Source organism: Zootoca vivipara, chromosome 1 (assembly GCF_965207765.1).
Source record: "Zootoca vivipara chromosome 1, rZooViv2.hap1.1, whole genome shotgun sequence".
Lineage (NCBI taxonomy): Eukaryota > Metazoa > Chordata > Lepidosauria > Squamata > Lacertidae > Zootoca > Zootoca vivipara.
Window position 1 is genome coordinate 126,294,376 of NC_142582.1, and position 21,402 is coordinate 126,315,777.

The window sequence follows — 21,402 nt, forward strand, 5'->3', positions numbered from 1 at the left end:
CCTGGGTATGCCCCTGTCCCTGCTTGTTTCCCAGAACCAGAAGGGGCATGAAAAGGGCAGAGGATAGATTGGCTGCATGCAGGCACAATCTCTGATTGATTGGGGAAACTCTGGAGAGGAGGGGACTCAGGCAACTGTGAGGAGCCAGAGACTTTCAGTCTCTGCAACTGATTCATGGTGTAAGACCTACTGGTGATGAGCTGCTGTGCTGATTAGGCCTGACTTTCTGTACACCCATGCTCAGCCCACGTCTTCAGAGCCTGCATGGGCTGGGCGACCGGAGCACCTTCTCCGACCTTCCGATCACAGGAACACAGGAACACCAACACAGCATTCCCAAGGAGCATAGCTGCCAAGTCTCCCTTTTTCCCCGGGAAACCCACGTTTTCCCAGCTGTCCCCAGCCGAAAAAAATGGATTTTTTTTTGTTTTCCCCTGGTTTATTCTGGCACGGCAGCCATTTTGGAACTGGGCGGAGCATGCTCAGAAGCGACTTTTGATGCTGCTCTGCCCAGTTCCAAAATGGCTGCAGCGTGACTTCTGGTGCGGCGGCCATTTTGGAACTGGGCACAGCAGCATCAAAAGTCACTTCTGAGCATGCTCCGCCCAGTTCCAAAATGGCCGTCGCGCTACTTCCGGTATGCTACTTTTGGTCGGGTCCCTTATTTTTCAGAGAGGAACTTGGCAGGTATGCCAAGGAGCAGGTCCTGGTGCTGTGGACTCACATCTGCTCATGTGAGCACCCAAACTCAGCAGAGTAAACAGAAGCAAAGCTGTGGAGGTTTTGCAGCATACCTAATTTATTTCCACCAATTAATCAAATAAAAGAACATAACCATCATGTATGAGAGAAGCAGCACTCATACAGACATCCTGTCTCTTCGCAAGACAGATCAGAGAAAGAAAGTACAACAGTACCAGAGACGGAAGTCTCGAAGAGTAGCTTCCGCCCCCTCCTTTCTCACAATATGAAAGTAAAACAATAGGATCAGGTGATCCTTGCAATGGGAGGGATGGAAAATACTGACACTGACGTCCCACCAAGTCTGTGCAGATCGTGTTTTTTGCTAATAAAGAGTTAACTCGAAATTAAATGGTATGATTTAAGAAATCAATTAAGCAATAAAAAGATAAGAACTTGAATATGAGTATCAGCTGAACGTCAAAAAATATCCTTATCAAATATTTGCTGGCTGTTCAAATACTCAGAGGACATTAAACATCACAAATCATCGACCAGAATTTTGGGGAGCAAGTTCAGTTCAGGCCGTTATTAAACAGTTTTGTTTTATTTTATTTATGTCACATCACTGCAGATAAAACAATAATATTATCGCTCTAAAAAAATTGCAACCATCATTTAAAACATACAGAAATTTAAAACCACAATAGAATAGACTTAAACAAATTAAAACTCAAACAAACTTCCTAAACATCTGGGTATGCGTGTCTAAATAACGTCTTCGGCAGGTGCCAAAAAGAATACAATGAAGGCGCCTGTCTGATATCAATAGGCAGGGAGTTCCAAAGTGTCTGTGCTGCCACACTAAATTACTGATTTCTTACTGATGCGGTGCAGGTATTATGTGGCACCTATAAAACAGCACGGGTGTTACATGCTGGCAAGACTTCCCTCTGCCAGCGATCGTGCCGCAGCATTCTGCACTAACTGCGGCTTCCAATTTTGTAACTGATCTCACTGAGTGGTTTCCACCTTCCTGCTCTCCAGCCAGGGCCGTCTTATTTATATCTGGCGCCCTGGCGCTGTGGTGCGAAGATCCCTCCGGCACCCCCGCCCCGCCCCGTTTCACAGCGTGGCTGTCTGGCGGGCACCCTGGCGCCCTGCACCACCCAGCCTTGCCGTAGGGCCGGCCCTGTCTTCATAGAATCATAGAATTATAGAATCATAGAGTTGGAAGAGACCACAAGGGTCATCCAGTCCAACCCCCTGCCAAGCAGGAAACACCATCAAAGCATTCTTGACATATGCCTGTCAAGCCTCTGCTTAAAGACCTCCAAAGAAGGAGACTCCACCACACTCCTTGGTAGCAAATTCCACTGCCGAACAGCTCTTACTGTCAGGAAGTTCTTCCTAATGTTTAGGTGGAATCTTCTTTCTTGTAGTTTGAATCCATTGCTCCGTGTCCGCTTCTCTGGAGCAGCAGAAAACAATCTTTCTCCCTCCTCCATATGACATCCTTTCATATATTTGAACGGATGTCATATGGAGGAGGGAGAAAGATTGTTTTCTGCTACTCCAGATCAGCCATTCTGGACTTCTCTTTTTCTACCTCTTGCATTTTTCAGATTCCATAGTTCAGAGTTGTGCGAACATTACTGGTAGTAGGAAAAGTCCCTTCCGTCTGCTGCTGTAGAAGAACTACTAATACCTTGAAATGCAACCTCAGATGACCACCTGTGACAGGTGAGTGGCAAGGCAAGTCCTGCTGGCATAATGCCAGGAATTGTTGCCCTTCCAGCCATACCTGGAGTGAAAGAACTTTAAGAGACTTTAAGTTAGCTAACAATGATGTGTTTTCTCCTCCTCACAGTCCGCACATTGCCCTTTTTTGTCCTCTGGAGAGGAAAGCAAAAGCGCATAGCATTCAGCGCAATGAACAAGAGGATTAACGATTCGAGTTCTCGGTGCAACAGCTCCATCTACAGCAAAGAAGGCGCAGAGAGGGGATTTTGACTCAAAGCAATTGTGCAGAGGGGAGTGTTTCGCTTTAAAGGGAATTCCACAGAAATGGAAACGGGCTTGGAAGTTGCTGAGGTTCACTTATTCATCCCGTGTCTGGAGCAGAAATGGATGCGGTGAATGTGTTTGGGGTTTACTGTGGGTTATTGCTTTCAGTCTGCAAATGATACATAACCAGGGAGGGATTTCGGTTTGATGAGGCCCTAAGCTACTGAAGGTAATGGGGCCCTTTATATGTCCAACTGTCCTTTGTCAACAACAAATTGTCGCTGTTCTTTCGTGTTGAATATATGAGCTATATGGTAATTGATGGACGTAATAGGCATCTAAAGCCATTTGCACATGTTGCCCTGCAACCAGTCTATGAAGAATGTAGGCACCCTATATATAGAAGTGAGCAAACCAGTGATATTTTAGGGAGCAGGCTAGCAGGCGGGGCCCATGACTTACATCATAGGAGCCTACACAACACAAAACACTGTTGCTATATGTAGGTTTTATTTTATTTGTTTTTTATATTTTGGAAATGTACATCCTGGTGTTTTTTTCCCTTTACATTTTTGGGAGGCCCCAAGAGAGTGGGGCCCTAATCTACAGCTTGTTTAGTTTATACGTAAATCTGGCACTGTAGATAACAGATTGCTCCTCCTGCCCCATCTTAACTGGGATAGCTCAGTCAGTAGAGCATGAGAATCTCAGGGTTGTGGGTTCAAGCCCCACATAGGGCAAACTTTTCCAGCATCGCTGGGAGTTGGATTAGATGACCCTTGTGTTCCCTCTCCAACTCTACAATTCATTGTATCAAGTCAATGTGTATTGCATTTCCTTTGCATTGGCATGAGTGGGGTGGAGTAGTGTATTGGCAGTGTTCATAGCTGCCAAGTCTCCCGTATTCCCCGGGAAACCCCCGTTTTTCCAGCCGTTCCCAGCTGGAAAAACGGATTTTTTTTGTTTTTTCCTGGTTTACTTACCAGCCGGGGGAGGCTCCTTCTGCACATGTCTGGAGTCTCTGGACATGCGCAGAAGCGATTTCTGGCGTGGCGGCCATTTTGGAACTGGGTGGAGCATGCTCAGAAGCAACTTCCGATGCTGCTCTACCCAGTTCCAAAATGGCGGCAGCGCTACATCCGGTCTGCCGATCCCTTATTGTTCCGGCAAGAACTTGGCAGGTATGGCAATGTTATTTGAGTAATTAATTACATAAGTTACATAATTTTGCCACAGTGGACGGAGAGAGAAATAATGTAGGTTTTGGCAGAAGGTGAACTGCGGAACGGAAACAGCGATGCATGTGACAAGCGCCAGTCATAATCGAAAAAGCTGCCTTCTTACATCCATAGTTACAGTAAACAGCCGCATCACAATAAACTGACATAGATTTATGGTTTCAAATACCTGTGGCCATTTTTAACAGACAGCTTTCTAAGATACGCAGAAATTCCATTTGGCCAGAGCCAGTCCTAGCATTAAGCAAGGAAGCTGCCACTCTCTCTGAGCCCCTGTCATTCTCCTATAGTGTCACATTATTTATCTATCTATCTCTCTATCTCTTTCTCCTCCTGTGCGCACCTATGCTGTCCTTAAATCTGCTCCAGAGGGTTGGGAAAACCTCCGGAACATATTTAGGGTAGCACAGGGGGAAGGAGAGGGCTAGAATATTCTGTTGCACAAGGAGAAAACCTTGTATTGGTGGAACATTCACCTTTGCAAAACATGGAATGCAACCCTGTGCTTTTATCCTGCCTTCCTGAACTTTCGCTCCCTCTGTTTTCTGTTCCATTCTTCCCTGTATGCATTTGCATGCAGCGTGGTTTCCGTTCCATTCTACCTTGTGGCTTGACAGGGTCTCCTCTGTGGTGGCATCCCATTGATGGAACTCCCTCCTTTCTCTGTGATGCTGGCCTAAATGGGCCGTTGGACTGATCCTATGTTTCTTAAATTGGGGGTACCTTTAACTGTGCTCCTGGGGAGACTTCTGCTGCAGCAACAGGACTTCTCACTCCTTTCCTCTCCGCCCTACCCCAAATTGGCTCCAGAGGGCTGCCGTCAGGTGCTGACAGGAGGAGAAGAAGCAGGCATAGGGAGAGGACAGTTAGCAGCGGAAGACAGAGAGGAGGGGGAGAGCAGCTGTAATCTGAGCTCTGAACAAAGGGGAGAAGAAAAACAGGGCCCAGAGTGACAGGCAGCTGTGTGAGAGCTCCAATAGTGAGCCAGACGTTGGAATGCAGGAAACATTCTCACCCAAATCTAGTAGGATCTCAAAAGTGGCCAAGATGCGTGAAAGATACCGGAAGAGAAGGTGGGGGCTTCCGTGCTGGGGAAGGGGGAGGAGCTCAGTCCGGGCAAATCCATCTTCTGGGGAAGAAGAAGAAGAAGAAGAAGAAGAAGAAGAAGAAGAAGAAGAAGAAGAAGAAGAAGAAGAAGAAGAAGAAGAAGAAGAAGAAGAAGAAGAAGAAGAAGAAGAAGAAGAAGAAGAAGAAGAAGTTTGGATTTGATATCCCGCTTTATCACTACCCGAAGGAGTCTCAAAGCAGCCAACATTCTCCTTTCCCTTCCTCCCCCACAACAAACACCCTGTGAGGTGGGTGGGGCTGAGAGACTTCAGAGAAGTGTGACTGGCCCAAGTTCACCCAGCAGCTGCATGTGGAGGAGCGGAGACTCGAACTCGGCTCCCCAGATTACGAGTCTACCGCTCTTAACCACTACACCACACTGGGAGGACGATGAGTAGAGGAGCTCCGTCCTAGTTTCTTGTTTTAGCAATAAATCTGAAATACAGTGGTACCTCAGGTTAATTACTTAATAGGTACTTAAACTGAAGTGTACTTAATCTGAAGTGAACTTTCCCATTGAAAGTAATGGAAAGTGGATTAATCTGTTCCAGACAGGTCCGCGGAGTATTTAAATTGAAAGTACTCAACCTGAAGCGTACTTAACCCAAGGTATGACTGTAATTACCGTAACAGCCAGAGTCATCTCGCATTTGTGGGAGAGACCAAGCCATAACAGCTGCTCTATTTTGTGGAGGGGACTGCATGTGAGGTTGCAGTGTGGAAAAGGGGAAGAGGAAATCCCTTGGTGTCATGGGCTTTGAAGAAACTCGATCTCAGGACGCAAGGGAGAAACATGCTAAGAGGAAGGCATGCTTGGCAAGTCCACACCGTGATCAACTCCCGCCTGGAAACCAATGTCCCCACTGTGGAAGGACGTGTGGATCCAGAATTGGCCTCAACAGTCACTTATGGACTCATTGTTAAAATCGTGTTTATGGAAGACAATCTTACTCGGCTACAAGTGATCGCCGGAGGAGGAGGAGGAGGAGGAGGAGGTCACACGTTGCCTTTTGCACTGCATCATTGTTCTTTATCTATTAGAAAGAAACAAAAAAAATCCTTCCAGTAGCACCTTAGAGACCAACTAAGTTTGTCATTGGTATGAGCTTTCGTTCTGAAGAAGTGTGCATGCACACAAAAGCTCATACCAATAACAAACTTAGTTGGTCTCTAAGGTGCTACTGGAAGGAATTTTCCCCCCCCGACTACATCAGACCAACACAGCTACCTACCTGTATCTATTAGAAAGAGTAAGCCGCATTGATAAAGAGAAACAGAGTCCGACATTTTAAATGAAAAGCGTAATGAACACACACTCGTTTCAATAGAAATAGAACTTTATTAGTAAGACCATGCACATATACATGTATTTATATATATTCATTTATTTATTTATATTTTAAAATACATCTATTTCCCCTCTACCGTTCACTTAAAAAAAGAGAGAGATATTAAAATAAGAAGAAAAGCATTAAAACCTTTCCGGTAGATCTCAAGTAGGTCCAAAATGTTGATTGTACAACACACACAAAAAGTCACTCCAGCAAAGTGCCATAAAAAATAATAATAATCGAACCCAACCCAAACCTCCTCGACATCTGAATTCAAGGCCTATTCATTCTGTTAACTAGCAAATGCATTGTTTCATTTCTGATACCATCCAGGGCTGCAACTTCTTAATGAGCTAATGAGGTGATTGATTGACAAACGGCGTCACAAGCCATTTTAGCAGAAGCTTTAAAGGCTAAGATGTTTGTTTGTGGCATCATCCACAGTCCGACTCCTATCAAATTGCCGGTGATATCTTTGACACCGCTTACAAAGGCTGTTTTCTGCAACTGTGGTTTGTGGTGAGGAAGAGGCAACATCTGGGAGATTTTAAAATGAGATAACAGTTTTAATCTCCAATAATCATTGGCTCTGGCAAAGGTACATGCAAACACACACAGTGACCATGATTGCAATGAGCGCATAAAGCAGATCCTGTGTTTCCTGGCCAAATCAAATTTCAATTCTTGCCCATTGTACGTAGAAATCAATTGTAGGTACGGTGATACCTCGGTTTAAGAATAGCCCTGTTTATGAACTATTCGGTTAACGAACTGCGCAAAACCGGAAGTAGTGTCCTGGTTTGCGAACTTTACCTTGGTCTAAGAACGGAATCTGAACGGTGGAAGGGCACCGGCGGCAGGAGGCCACATTAGGGAAAGTGTGTCTCGGTTTAAGAACAGTTTCGGTTTAAGAACGGACTTCCGGAACGGATTAAGTTCGTCAACTGTGGTACCAATGTACACAGCTGAAGTTGCAAAATGGTAGCAGAAATGCAAAAAGTAAAACAGAATAGGGCCACACTCAAGCCATACATTTAAAGCACTATGAGACCGTTATAAACAAACATGGCTTCCCCCAAGGAATTCTGGGAGCTGTCATTTCCTAATGCTGCCGACAGTTGTTACTAGACCTCAATTCCACTCCCAGAGCTACAATTCCCTAGGAAGAGGGATTCGGTGTAAAACCACTCTGGGAACTGTAGATCCACGAGGGGAATACGGGTCTCCTAACAGCTCTAATAAAGAAGGACCATAAAGAAGGCTGATCGCCGAAGAATTGATGCTTTTGAATTATGGTGCTGGAGGAGACTCTTGAGAGTCCCACGGACTGCAAGAAGATCAAACCTATCCATTCTGAAGGAAATCAGCCCTGAGTGCTCACTGGAAGGACAGATCAGCGCCGTCTTAAGCGCTCCCGGCGCCGTGGTGTGCCGGATCCTCCGGCGCCCGCCGGATCCCTTCGGCGCCCTCCCGCCCCGTTCCAGCGCCCTCCCACCCCGTTTCCCAGCGCGGTGGGTGGATGGGCGCCGCGCACAGCGTGGGTGCAACAGGCGCTGCTGCGCGGCAGGCGGGCAGGCAGGCGCAGCTGCGCGGCGGACCGGTCGGCCAGCGGGTGCACGTAGGGCCGGGCCTGGGACAGATCGTGAAGCTGAGGCTCCAATACTTTGGCCACCTCATGAGAAGAGAAGAATCCTTGGAAAAGACCCTGATGTTGGGAAAGATGGAGGGCACTAGGAGAAGGGGACGACAGAGGACGAGATGGTTGGACAGTGTTCTCGAAGCTACCAACATGAGTTTGACCAAACTGCGGGAGGCAGTGCAAGACAGGAGTGCCTGGCGTGCTCTGGTCCATGGGGTCACGAAGAGTCAGACACGACTAAACGACTAAACAACAACAACAGCAGCTCTCAGCACCCTTAACAAACTACAGCTCTCAGAATTATTCGGGGAAAGCAAGGACTGTTTAAAGCAGTATCATAATACAGGTACAGTGTGAATGTGGCCTAGGTCTCAACATCTATGCGGAGTTTTAGGTCCAGGTCTGCTCTGATTACAGTCTGAAGTCCTATCAGAGATTTGTACAGAACAATGGCTTTTTAGGGTAGACCCAAGGACCAAGCCTGGATCTTCACAGAGCATCAAATAATCCTCGGCTATAGCACGCTTTTTACAGTTACCACAGAGAAGAGTTGAAGGCTCACATGATAAGGGAACTTTAAGGCACAATATTCCATATACTCAACCACACACATTCAACAACCATAGCAAGGAGCAGAAAAAAGAAAAAAGAGCGAGCAGGATACAGGTTGTCTAGAATAACAGCTCATTCACAGCTTCTGACCTCAAACTGAGGCATAACAAGATTCATCGCACCGGCTACATTTCCATTGCCGCAGAGCAAAACAGAAATGTTGATAGCGTCCACCTTTCCAAACTGGCAAATTTGGCATGTGTCCTCTCCTCTCCCCCTCCCCCCCAAAAAAAATTGTCCAGATAGTCTCCACTTTTGTGGACCAAAGAAGTGGACCAAAGAAATAGTCATCCTTAGGGAAAATCCATTCCTCTTCTCACACAAAGTAAGGGAAACTGCAATCTCCTACCTCTACAATTCCCATCTCCCCTGCATGCTGGGGCTGATGGGAGTTGTAGTTCAGCAACCTCTAGAGGACCAGAGGTACCCACCCCTGCTCAAGATGATGTGAGTTGGGGCCAAACTCCCTGAGAACAGGTTAGTGGTTTCTGACTGACCCACAGACCAGCACTCTAAGATGGCAATGCTAAAGAGAGCTGTAGAATGGCAACTTGGAAGAAAACCTAGCACTACTCTAAGGAGACATGTCACTAGTCCTCTTGAAACTATTTTAGCTTTCCTTGAAGCTCTTCAGATGTTTCCCCTAAGGAAGAACTGCCAGAAAGGAGCCGTTGTTTCGTTCAGTTAGTGGGGACAAGGGAACTTCTCGAGTTGGCTGCTCCTCAGCTGCTCCTTGATCTGAGAGGTGGAAAGGTTCTCTAAGCCAGGGGTGAGTTAATCGGGATATTGGTGCCAACTTACGTAGCTTGCTTTGTGTATAAATAATACTTAACATATCAACACTTTGCAGACAATTCATGATGGCCTCTGACTGCTCTGGTGTTTGCCCTGCGTCTATAATGGCAGCGAGACTTTGCAGGGTGTGTTGTCAGTCTAGATAGACCTCTTATAATCAAGCACTAGAATTGATCCCTCTGGTGTTTTTTGATAGCCTTCTTTGGTATCCCTGCACCAAAGCATGCACACAGTCCCTCTGTTGGGCCTGTGGATCAGAACACAGTTTTGGCCAGTACTGGAAGCTGGAGACACAGAAGCTTGTCTTGATCTGTGCTGGTCCCAAAGCTGTGGCTCGGGGCCTCCCTGGAAACCTGATGGAGGAGCAAGATACGCTGGGCTGTTGCTGCTGTGAGCTGTCCCATCCCATGCATAGGTTGTATATATGCGTAAATAAAGCCATACATCCCCAAAGACACCACCATTTCCACAGACCTTCATTCCAAGGAAACCAAAACCTGGGTAAGCACTGGAATCCCTGGCATCTCTCACCGGTTCTAAACTGGGATGTACACAACAGTAATAGCAATATAAGCCAACAACCTGGGACACTGCATTTAATTTTCCTTGGAACGTGACAGAGCTGCCAACAGATACATTCAATGCAATGATGGCTGACATCCATTGGGACTGGTAGGGCGGAAGGCCAGGAGACTAACAGCAGGTGGCGCCAGAGCCAACGGTAGGCAGAGCCAAGTCGTTCTAAGTTTTGCCCCCCCTCCTCCTGAACAAGGGGCAACACAGAGGAGGAAGCAGACAGCCAGAGCCACACACACACCCCTGTACTGGTTGTAGGCAAGAAGGCAGGCTGGTGGGGGTTAACTGTGGGCACTCTAAGGTTGGTGGAGTAGGTCAGTTAAGGCTAACAGTGCGCAGAGGAGCCAGTATCTGGAGGGCACCCACTTGGCTACCCTGGAGAGCTCCGTTGGTTAGAGCATGGTGCTGTTGGTGCCAAGGTTGCAGGCTCAATCCCCATATGGTACAGCTGCATATTCCTGCATTTTCAGGGGGTTGGGCTAGATGATCCTCAGGGTCCCTTCCAACTCTACAGTTCCATGATTCTACCCCTGGCTCTCAACGGACCTTGACATCGGACACTTTGCAAACCGCTTTGGGGTTTTCTTACAACCGAGTGCCATGCAAATGTTGTGAAACAAGCAATAACGCAAGTGCGGGGGTGGAGCCAGCCCTAGGACTCAAGCACATTCACATTCACTTCACTGGCTGTAGCATTCAGGTGTGAGCGAGCATCACAGAATAGGATTTCCACATCGCCAAGCGCCAGCCTAGACACAGTGCTATGCAATGAGGTCCGTTCGCATTATCAGCTGGGAATCCTCGCAAGCACCACTAGAGTAAGCTAATGATGTGTGTGCAAAAAAAACAGGCAAAAACAAGGCATTTTAAGTTGGCTCAGAATTATGGTCCCCTCCCTCCCCACTCCTTTGCTAGATTTTTCTTACTTGCCCCCTAGAAAAGAAACATTCAGAAACGGCTTTAACTGCCCTTTGCATAAGAACAATGGCTTTGCTTGCGGAAAATAAGAGGGCACCCTGGTATAACATCTGTCAGTATTAGTCCTTCTTGAACTTAAGCTTTCTTTCTTTCTTTTTTAAATGTTACAATGTACAAATGCAAACAGAGAGATCCATATGCTTGCCAGTAATGGCATCCCATTAGGGCCCGACCCTTTGGATCTTTCTCCCGCGTAAACCCGAAGGAAATTCAGTAGGAGTCACGGAACACCACAATACGGACTTCATCTCAGCAGTGCATCTTCAGGAAAATGGGTTGTGGGTTCAGGAAAGTGGATTGTGTTATTTAATGCTGAATGATGCAACTTCCAAAGGTTCAGATAGAAACCTCCCTAGATTGGAAGGCACACCCTCACTGCAGATGTAGGCCACATCTGCATCACACATTTAAAGCACTATCAGACCTCTTTGAACAGCCATGGCTTTCCCCAAAAGAATCTTGGGAAGTGTAGTTTGCTAAAGGTGCTGAGACCCCTATTCTGAACTGCAATTCCCTGAGTAGTTTAACCGCCAAGCCCTCTTCCCAGGGAACTATGGGATTTATAACTCTTCAGGGAGGAACAAGGGTCTCCTAGGAACTCACAGCACCCTTAACAAACTACAGTTCCCATGATTTCTTGGGAGGAAGCCGTGACTTGGGAGGAAGTGATATAAATGCGCTTAAAATGTGTGGTGTGGATTCGGCCTTAAACTTGCTTCTTCTCTGAGTTTTATTTTGATGTAAGCCCAAAGGAAAGGCTCTGTTACCACCACCTACTGACTCTGCCTCCCTAGGAAACTGTGGGAATTGTAGTAGGAACTGATAGGAAAACCTCAGCAAACTATAGTTCCCAAGATACTTTGGCAGAAGAAATTGGTACAAAACTGCCATGAGCTTGTAGTGTCAATCGGGACTTGGTGCATTCCTCGCTTTGGGTCCTGCGCCCTCCTCTCTAATACTTCTCTTTGGCAATTTCACCACACACCATGGGCAGCAATGGCATTCTCACCAATCTTTGTTGATCTATAGCCATCTTTCCTTTGCGTGACTTGCTCGAGGGTTGTAGAAGACATTTCCTAAGCTTCAACTGGATGCCTTCATCAACTGTGAACATTGGGACAACTGCCTCATATGGTTCACTGAATCAAACATCTATTTGTCCCCCAAATCAAACACACACACACACACACACACACACACACTTACACACACACACACTTACACACACACACACACACACACACACACACACACACAACGACCTGCCAAAGCATTAATACTGATAAGCACCCTGCCACCAAACTGTCGTATCAGTTTGACAGGAACTCAAAGAGGATCGCTTAGAAAGCGGTGATCACGGGGCGAATCACGGTTTTTCCAGCTCACCAAATTCACTGAAGTTACACAAAGTTAGAAGTGCCAACCAAAACAAGGAACCATGCATGCTGGCAAAGTCAGCGAGCCAGCAAATAAATGTCTAAGCATAACAATCTCAGAACAGTTAATAGCGTGGAACAGTTAATAGCGTGGACCCTAAGCAAAAAAAAAAAGCGTGAAAAGGAATCCATATCTGTAATGGCAGAGAATCCTTCGGTGCCGAAGGACTGCCTTAAAATGAAAGCTTGTTTCTTGACCCTTCTGAGAAGTCAGTCCCACCCACCCTTTCTGATTCTCACCAAAACCTCACTAACGGTATAGTCTCCTGTCTCAGTTTACGTTTCCTAAGCAAGGGTGGTCTAGTTAAGCTGCTAATGTTAATTCATCTATATACATAACGGACAAGTCGAAAAGCCACTGATCGCTGAGCGCAAGATCTCTCTCTGCTTCTGAGGAACCTCCCTATTGCACCAGTTCCAAGTGGACACCGAGCGACGTTTGCAACCAAGCTGGCCGAAGCTCCCCCAGAGCAACCATCATTGCAGCCTAAGATGACAGACTAACCTTTGACCTCTCCCTGTGGTTGCAGCTAGCGCCTCACCATAGCAGGCTAAGAAGCCCTCCTAGCCGCTCAGAAGCAAAACAACCGGCAGGTCTACAAGAAAATAAAGCACGACCTCTACTCCATCTTATAAATAAGCAGCTGAGAATTCTGCTCCAAGTGGCCACTCGAGTAGCCCACTCTGTAAATGGCATTCTCTGTAGGGTAAGGCACGATACGATACGAATGCAGCTCTTCGTAATAAAGGGATTGAGAACGGCATTCTTGGACCATGAACTTCAGCCGTTTTCGTGCATCCGCGTAGGCAGTCCGGCAGCACGGACTCCCCTTAAAGTATTCATAGCGTTCCCGCTCCGTTTCCAGGTGAATCTTCCGCAGCAGGTTGTTGATCAAGACGGACCGGCGGAGGTAGATCTCGGGATCTTCGAGGAACTGGAGCTTCTGCAGAGAAAGTTTCAAGATACAAGTCCGGTCTTCGGGCAGGATCAGGTGCTGAGGCAAGTTCAAAGGATAAATAGAGACTGTTAGCGCAGAAAACTGATTTAGTGCATACTAAAAACACCAGATGTGTGGGATGCAACATAAGCAGTCAAATACAACATTTCCTGTTTGCCTAGAGTAGACATGCAGGGGAATGTTGGTCCAGTCAGTTGAACTTCCTGTTACACCTGGTCTGGAGCATCCTTCCTTTGCATGTGACCAGGTAGGTGGGTGTGACCCTTCCAGACCTAACAAAAGGTCCAATCACACAGCCACCTTCCTCTTTTGGTGCCTTTTCTTGTCTTGGACTGAGTTCCCATATGAGATGAACTCAAACCCTCTTCTGTAACTCTACACTAAAGCCTGCCTTCAGGGATCCAACTGTGAACTGAATGTTAGTAAACTTCTTATTACTTTTAAAAGAAGACTGTTGTGTCTGCATTCTTTTAGGAGGAAATCAAAGGGGTCTTAGAACTTAAGAGATTCTAACGAATCTGCAACTATCTTCCTGCTGTGTAAAGAGTATGAATAAACTCACTAGGGTGAGTTAGGAAGGATAATATTTAATCAATATATCCTCTCCTGCTACCCACAACATTCCCACAAGATGGTGAAGAAGACTGGATTCAAAACCTTCCCCAGCCTGGTCCTATTCCCAATGGTTTTTGGACCACAACCTAAGAACATAAGACAAGCCTACTGGATCCGGTCAATGGTCCATCTAGTCCTCTTCTCACAGTGGCCAGCCAGGTGCCTTCATGGGAAGCCCACAAATCGGGTCCTCCCTAACAAGAGGGCACGTTTTGCGGTGGGACCTGGCAACCAGACCCTGTGCTGTGGGTGGGAACATTGGGATGGGCACAACATCCCATTGGAGGTCCCTCGATCTTGGGTGCAATTTGACCATAGGGATGCCAGTCAAATCGATTGAGGGAGCTCTACTTAAGCCCATGCATGTGTCCCTGAGCTTCCTCTTTTGGGCTCAGTGCATCAGAACACCCCGCTCACCTCTCCCTATATTTAGGGCTTGCGCTTGACCTTGCTATGCCGTCGTGTGTCGTTGGGACAGGGGCACGGCAGGGGCACGGCACCCCACTTGGCTGATTGGCTGGTGCCACTTGGCTATCGCTTACCGTGTAGCAAATCGTCACAACTTGTAAGGTTGCGGATAGGCTCTGGTTCAGGTGATAGGGGTGGCAGAGCGGTCTGGCCATCCCTATGTGATGGGTATTCCGTTAAAGGAATCCTGGGACTCTTTGGTTGGTCAACCCTGAGAGGGGTTGTGCCCTGAGCCTGAGCCCAGGGGGGCATCTGGCTGGTGGACTGGCTTGACCCCACCTTCCACTTTGCCAGGTGTTCACCCATGGCTGACCTATGGTGTGCCCTGGGTCAGCGCTTCCTGCAAGGGTGCAGGGAGCTAGTTGAACCAGAGCCTATGCAACCACTCACTTGGTTGTAATCAATAAAGTTGTGGCCTAAATTCTGCCAAAAACCAAACCAAAAATTTGAGACTTGTCTGAATTTATTTCGGGGGGGGGGGGTTAAAAAGGTCTAAACACACAAAAACAAGACCTGAGCACAAGAGCCCTCTCCCCTCCTGTGGTTTCCAGCAACTGGAATTCTAAAAAATCACTGCCTCCTTTAAACTCATCTACATTGGTGGCTATTCTGCAGGAGAGAGTTCCATGGTTTAACTATATGCTGCATGAATCATAAAGTTGTAGAGCTGAAAGGGACCTTTAGGGTTATCTGGCCCAAAATCCTTCCTTTTCTCTGTCCTGAGGCTTCCAACATTCAGCCTCTCTGGGTTTCCATGAGTTCTAGTGTTATCAGAGAGGAAGAAACCATTGTTCCCATCTTACCTTCCAAGTCCCAGACTGCAGAATCCGGCACCGGCAGCCGTGTGACACCGGAAGTTGCGTCAACGTAACTTCTGGTATCGCTTTGCCCTTCTATGGGCACCAAAAATGGCCGCCGCCGGCTTCAAAAGTAGCTTCTACGCATGACCGGAAGTGCGTTGACACAACTTCCGGTGTCACCCCGCCCATCTATGGGCACCAAAAATAGCAGCCACCGACACCAGAAGTCGCGTCTACGCACTTCCGGTCATGCGTAGATGCGACTTTTGAAGCCGCCGGCGGCCATTTTTTGTGCCCATAGAAGGGCAAATCAGAAAGGGGAAAAAATGGCCGCCGGCAGGAGAAAATAACAGAGAAAAACGGGAGACGAAGTGATACGGGGGACCACCGGGAAAAGGTAAGTAAAAACGGGGGTTTCCCGGGGAAAACGGGGTACTTGGCAGCTATGGTTCCCATCCACATTCTACATGCCATTCCTAATTTTACAAACTTCCACCATGTCACCTCTTGCTCGCATTTCCTCTAAACAACGAAGGCCCATGCAGGAGAGTTGACCCACCCCCTTAATCATTTTGGTCGCCCTATTCCGAATCTCCCATCATCCCTGATCATTGGGCAGGTGGAATGAAGGATGATAGGAGATAAAAGTTCTACAACTTCTGGAGGGCACCGGCTTGTGAAAAGCCACGGGACTTCGCATTTCTGCTTCAGAAATGGGGCCCTTCTGAATTCATTGGGAAACAAATGCCATGAGTAACAAAGGCATGTCAAAACTCGTATTTTTATTGTTTTGCGTGCTCCGTGCAAACCACTCGGAGGTCACAGAAAACAGTATATAAAAGCATCAAATAAATAAATAAATTTGGCCTCTCTATTGGATTGAAATTAGCTCTCCACAGTAATGTTGTAAGTTATGTTGGTTTGTCAAAATCTATTATCAGAGAGTTATTATTTCCCCGGGGGGGTGGGGTGGAGTCAATTCTTTTCAATCTCAAAAACATACTCACTTTTGGAAAATACCCCTGGTAATCCTGATGTAAATCTTCTTCTTCTTCTGCATATTTCCTCTTAAAATAGGCTACTTTCGACGTTGTTAAGGTATTTGTCGATACTTGGCTGGGACCTGCTGTGCAAACAAGGAGGAGTTGTCATTAGGAATTGTGATGTTGGCTTTCCGTATCTCTGTTTCCATTGGACTGTCGACTTGTGTTTTATTCCCAGCTTTACTGTGTTAGGAAACATTTTTGATCAAGCAGGTTATAGATATTAAAGAAAGAAATATGGTTTGTTTTTATTTTCAGAAGTAAAATCAATTTTTGTTGCATTTGCCAGCAATTTTCTACAATCACACGACATCCATTTGCAAGCAATTGCACAATGATCAGCTCTATGTATGGAGGAAGTATATAATACAGGAGTTCCACCCCAGGTCTTTTTCCAGAGGAAATGGAATGTCATCTACCGGAGTAGTGGGGGAATTAACAAGACACCCCCTCTCACAGGCTTGTTGGGAGGATTAAATGGAGAAAGGGAAGAACAATGTACAGTGGTACCTTGGTTCTCAAACGCCTTGGTACTCATACAACTTGGAACCCAAACACTGCAAACCCAGAAGTGTTCTGGTTTGCAAACTTTTTTCAGAAGCTGGACATGCTCCATTTTGAGTGGTACACTTCCGATTTGAGTGCCACACTTCTGTTCTGAGTGTTATGTTACGTCTGTTTTTGCTATTGATTTTGCGGTTTTGTTTTTGCAGCTCTTTTTGTTTTGTTTTGTTTTGTTTTTGTGACTGTGTGGAACCCAGTCAGTTCAGCTGCTGATTGATTGATTGATTGATTGATTGATTGTGTGGCTGCAGTACATTGTTTATTGCTTTCATTTTATGGATCAATGGTCTTGTTTGACCAGGGGTCAGCAAACTTTTTCAGCAGGAGGCCAGTCCACTGTCCCTCAGACCTTGGGGGGGGGGGCGAACTATATTTTGAAAAAAAATATGAACGAATTCCTATGCCCCACAAATAACCCAGAGATGCATTTTAAATAAAAGGGCACATTCTACTCATTTAAAAACATGCTGATTCCTGAACTGTCCGCAGGCTGGATTTAGAAGGCGATTGGGCCGCATCCGGCCCCCGGGCCTTAGTTTGGGGTCCCTGTGTTAGATAGTAAAACACACGTTAAGTTGCTGTTTTAGGGGTTGTTTTTAAAAGTCTGGAACAGATTAATCCATTTTTGCAGTACCTTCTATAGGAAAGTGCACCTTGGTTTTGGAACGCTTTGGTTTTGGAATGGAATTCCGGAACGGATTAAGTTTGAGAACCAAGGTACCACTGTATACTGCTCTGAGCTCCTTGGAGAGAATAAAGGTGACATATTAATGTAAGAAATGGATATATAAAAGCAAAAAGGAGGGGCAGGTGTCGGCCAAGAAAGCACTAGTACTAGGATTGGGAGGCAACAGGAAAGAGGACCATGCCATCACCAGGAAGGCAGAGTCACCAAACATCCACCTCAGGCAATGCAATTGCGGGGTGCTAGCGCTGTGGTCTAAACCACAGAGCCTAGGGCTTGCTGATCAGAAGGTCGGCAGTTCGAATCCCCACAACAGGGTGAGCTTCCGTTGCTCAGTCCCAGCTCATGCCAACCTAGCAGTTTGAAAACACGTCAAAGTGCAAGTAGATAAATAGGTACTGCTCCGGCAGGAAGGTAAACAGCATTTCAGTGCGCTGCTCTGGTTTGCCAGAACCGGCTTAGTCATGCTGGCCACATGACCTGGAAGCTGTACGCCGGCTCCCTCGGCCAGTAAAACGAGATGAGCGCCGCAACCCAGAGTCGTCTGCGACTGGACCTAATCTTTACCTTTACCTAGCCCTGCACAGATGACTTACCTCACAGCTGTATGTTTTAAAAGATATATTTCCCTTTTGCCACAAGGTGGCAGTGTTGACACATTCAAAAACCTAAGTAGGTGTACCAACCAAAACCAAAATAAAAGTATTTTCTCTCGCAATCACATTCAGTTTAGCTATTTATTTTTTTATTCTAAAAATTCAATAAAACATCTACCGGTAGCATTGTTGTAGGAATTTCCCCACCCCACCCCATTGAATCACACACATACATTTCCCACATGGCTATCGAAAGGGGGACTTGGGAGCCATAATCCTCTAAGCCTTACAACACTTAGGCAGGAGGATCTGCCAACTGGACATTTCCCCATCAATGGTTCCAGACTGCTAGCCATCTCATTCACAATGGAAGACTCCTCCGAACAAAAGATAGTGATAAACTCTTAAAAGGTAAAGGTAAAGGGACCCCTGACCATTAGGTCCAGTCGTGACCCACTCTGGCGTTTCGCGCTCATCTCGAATTATTGGCCGAGGGAGCCGGCGTATAGCTTCCAGGTTATGTGGCCAGCATGACAAAGCCACTTCTGGCGAACCAGAGCAGCACACGGAAATGTCGTTTACCTTCCTGCTGTAGTGGTTCCTATTTATCTACTTGCATTTTGATGTGCTTTCGAACTGCTAGGTTGGCAGGAGCTGGGACCAAGCAATGGGAGCTCACCATGCCACAGGGATTCGAAACGCTGACCTTCTGATCAGCAAGCCCTAGGCTCAGTGGTTTAACCCACAGAGCCACCTGGGTCCCTCGATAAACTCTTAATTTCTCTTTGTGTTTAGGAATTCACACCTGGGAGGGGTGAGAGGAGGACTAAGAGAGGTCAAAGGTGCTCGGATTTCTACCTTGAACCCTCCCTTTTTGTGAGGTATTGATTACGTAGCTGTGATGTAGGAATGATGTATTTTGGGGGTGTTTCTTGGTGATGGGAAAACTGATAAAAGTGGAGGTTCTCTTTTGTTCTGGGTCTCCATCTTGCTTCACCTTCAGGCCCATCTTAACCACATCGAGCACCGTGGCGCAAAGGTCCCTCCGCCGCCGCCGCCCCCCAACTCACCACGGATGCAGAGGAGGGATATAGCATGGGTGAGCCGGGCGCTGAGGGTGGGCCGGGCTCGGGCGCTGCAGCGGGTGGGCCGGGCTGCCTAGTTGTCTTCCGGGGCGCTGGTGCCATGTCCTCCTGCACGGAGGCCTCTGCTGGGGGGGGGGGCGGTGCCGCGCAGCACCTGGCCTCTTGTCCTCCTCATGCCCCCGACCCGACCCACCAGGCTGAGGCCAGGACTCCAACCGAGTGGGAGGGAGGGAGGCAAGGAGCAGGGCGAGCGGGAGGGCGGGTGGGCTGTCTGGCGGGCGCGGCAGCGCGGCGCCCCCTGGCGGCCCGGCGCCCTGTCGCATTGTGCCACCCAGCCTTGCCTTAAGGTGTTCACCTTGTTGCAGGTGGGGCCCTGTCGCGACAGTATTTTACTTTAATAAAGACCAAGCCTACTGGCTGCTGTTTTGCTCTGATATTCTTGGCTGGAGTCTTGTTTTGTCCAAGGGAGCCCTCAGATTTCCGTTAACAGCATTCAACGGTGCTTCCTTTTGTCCTTTCGAGCAGAACTCTCTCGATACAATGGCAGCAAAGGAATGTAGCATATCAAAGATCGGAGCAGAACCTAGTCTCAGAGTGCTTTCGGAAGCTGGTTGCCGTGCATTTAAGAAGCCCTCTGCTTAAGGGATGTGCTGACAACGGGGTTTGCAAAGCCTCTTGCGTGGCACTTCCCAAAAAAACAAAACCCAGACAATCAACTGGTTATGGGGCTTTGGGGAAGCATCATGCAAAGTATTCAGTATTTCCCAGGCGCCAGGATTAGGTCTTGCAAAGTGCTTTGTGCTGCATTTCTGAAGCACCTGATACTCCACAATAATAAAACCTGTTTGTCTTTATTGGGATTTCTCTCCCACCCCCCCACCCCACCCCCCACAGAGTTCCAGAATTGGAATTTGCTTGTTATCTCACTCTCTGGTTTGTTGGGATTCCTAGAAAGGCCAAGGCAACTATCTCCTGTTTTGTTTGTTCTGTTTTTTTACTATCTCTGCCTTTAAAAACAATCAATATGCAACCAGATAAGGTGGAGGGGAGCGAGAGGCAGCTTCTTACAAACCAAATCCGGAGGGCTTGGAGCCAAGCTGAAATTGACATTGATTTTCAGGAGGCGAAACAAGGCTGACATCATGGGATATATGGCGATGTTCTTGGCAGCCTCTGCTTCATAACCTAAAGTGAAGTGTGTGCACTTGCAGAGTGCCCTTGCCGTCGAATCTGTTGCCAACCATCCATCTTTGTTACACTTTTACGTTTCCAGTCTCCCTTGGGGCGGGAGGTATAGAGCAAGGATGAAACCTTCTCTCCGACTCTGATGCATGAACAGTAAGGTTGCCAAAAGACCAGGGATAAAATGGTTAGACTGGTGTTCTATTTTCTCTCTTTGCTCGTTTGGCCTCAGGGCCTCTTGTCAGAATCCATGTGCTGAAGCCAGATTTTTGAAGGGAAAGTCAACGTAAACATTTTCCTTTACCATGCATATTTGAACTGTGTGAGGCACGCACGCACACACACACACACACACACACACACACACATTTATTATTATTATTATTATTATTATTATTATTATTATTATTATTAGCCACATTTTAAAAGGGCATAGGATGTCAATCAGATCAACCAAAGGCCTGGTTAAAAAGGAATGCTTTTGCCTGGCGCCTAAAGGTGTATAATGAAGGTGCCAGGTGAACTTCTCTGGGGAGAGCATTCCACAGATGAGGAGCCACTGCAGAGAAGGCCCTGTTCTCATGTTGCCGCACTCTGGACCTCTCGAGGAGGAGGCACACGAAGGAGGGCCTCAGAAGATGATCTCAGGGTCCAGATAGGTTCATATGGAAAGAGGTGGTCTTTGAGGTATTGTGGTCCTGAGACATCTGGGACTCAGCTACACGGGTCAATTATAATGTTATAACTGCATTATAAAAATGTGACATGAGGTGGCACTGTAGAGCTGGAATCCAAAGTGAATGGTAAATTGCTTTGCGACCTTTGATAGCATTTTTTTATATCTGTGTAGATCCAGCCCTGGTAATGAAGGCTGGTCTAGTAGCGCAAACAGGAAATGGGCCCACCATCTTCAGCCTGCCCCCCCCCCCGGCCATCTGCCTTCTGACAACCAGACCAGAGAGTGACACAGAGTTGCCAGCTTCCTCCTCCTTGGTTGTTGCCCCT

At 47.1% G+C, this 21,402-nt stretch overlaps 1 protein-coding gene across 1 annotated transcript; it reads right to left on the minus strand.

Annotated features, from left to right (window-relative positions):
- Nucleotides 1-11,063: 11,063 nt before the first annotated feature.
- LOC118085560 (SERTA domain-containing protein 4-like) lies at nt 11,064-20,356 on the minus strand. The gene is made up of 3 exons (XM_088661240.1): nt 20,284-20,356; nt 16,250-16,365; nt 11,064-13,395 (listed from the first exon to the last, which is right to left on the minus strand). The coding sequence occupies exons 1-3, from the start codon at nt 20,354-20,356 to the stop codon at nt 13,021-13,023; spliced, it is 564 nt and encodes a 187-aa protein (XP_088517366.1). The 3' UTR covers nt 11,064-13,020.
- Nucleotides 20,357-21,402: the final 1,046 nt, after the last annotated feature.

Bases quoted from the DNA above. Each gene is read 5' to 3' on its own strand.
- LOC118085560 (XM_088661240.1), bottom strand. From the start codon at position 20,356: ATGTCAGCCTTGTTTCGCCTCCTGAAAATCAATGTCAATTTCAGCTTG. The intron at 16,366-20,283 runs GTAAGAAGCTGC...TTTGCACAGCAG, and splicing joins AAGCCCTCCGGATTTGGTTT to GTCCCAGCCAAGTATCGACA. The intron at 13,396-16,249 runs GTGAGTATGTTT...AACTTGCCTCAG, and splicing joins ACCAGGGGTATTTTCCAAAA to CACCTGATCCTGCCCGAAGA.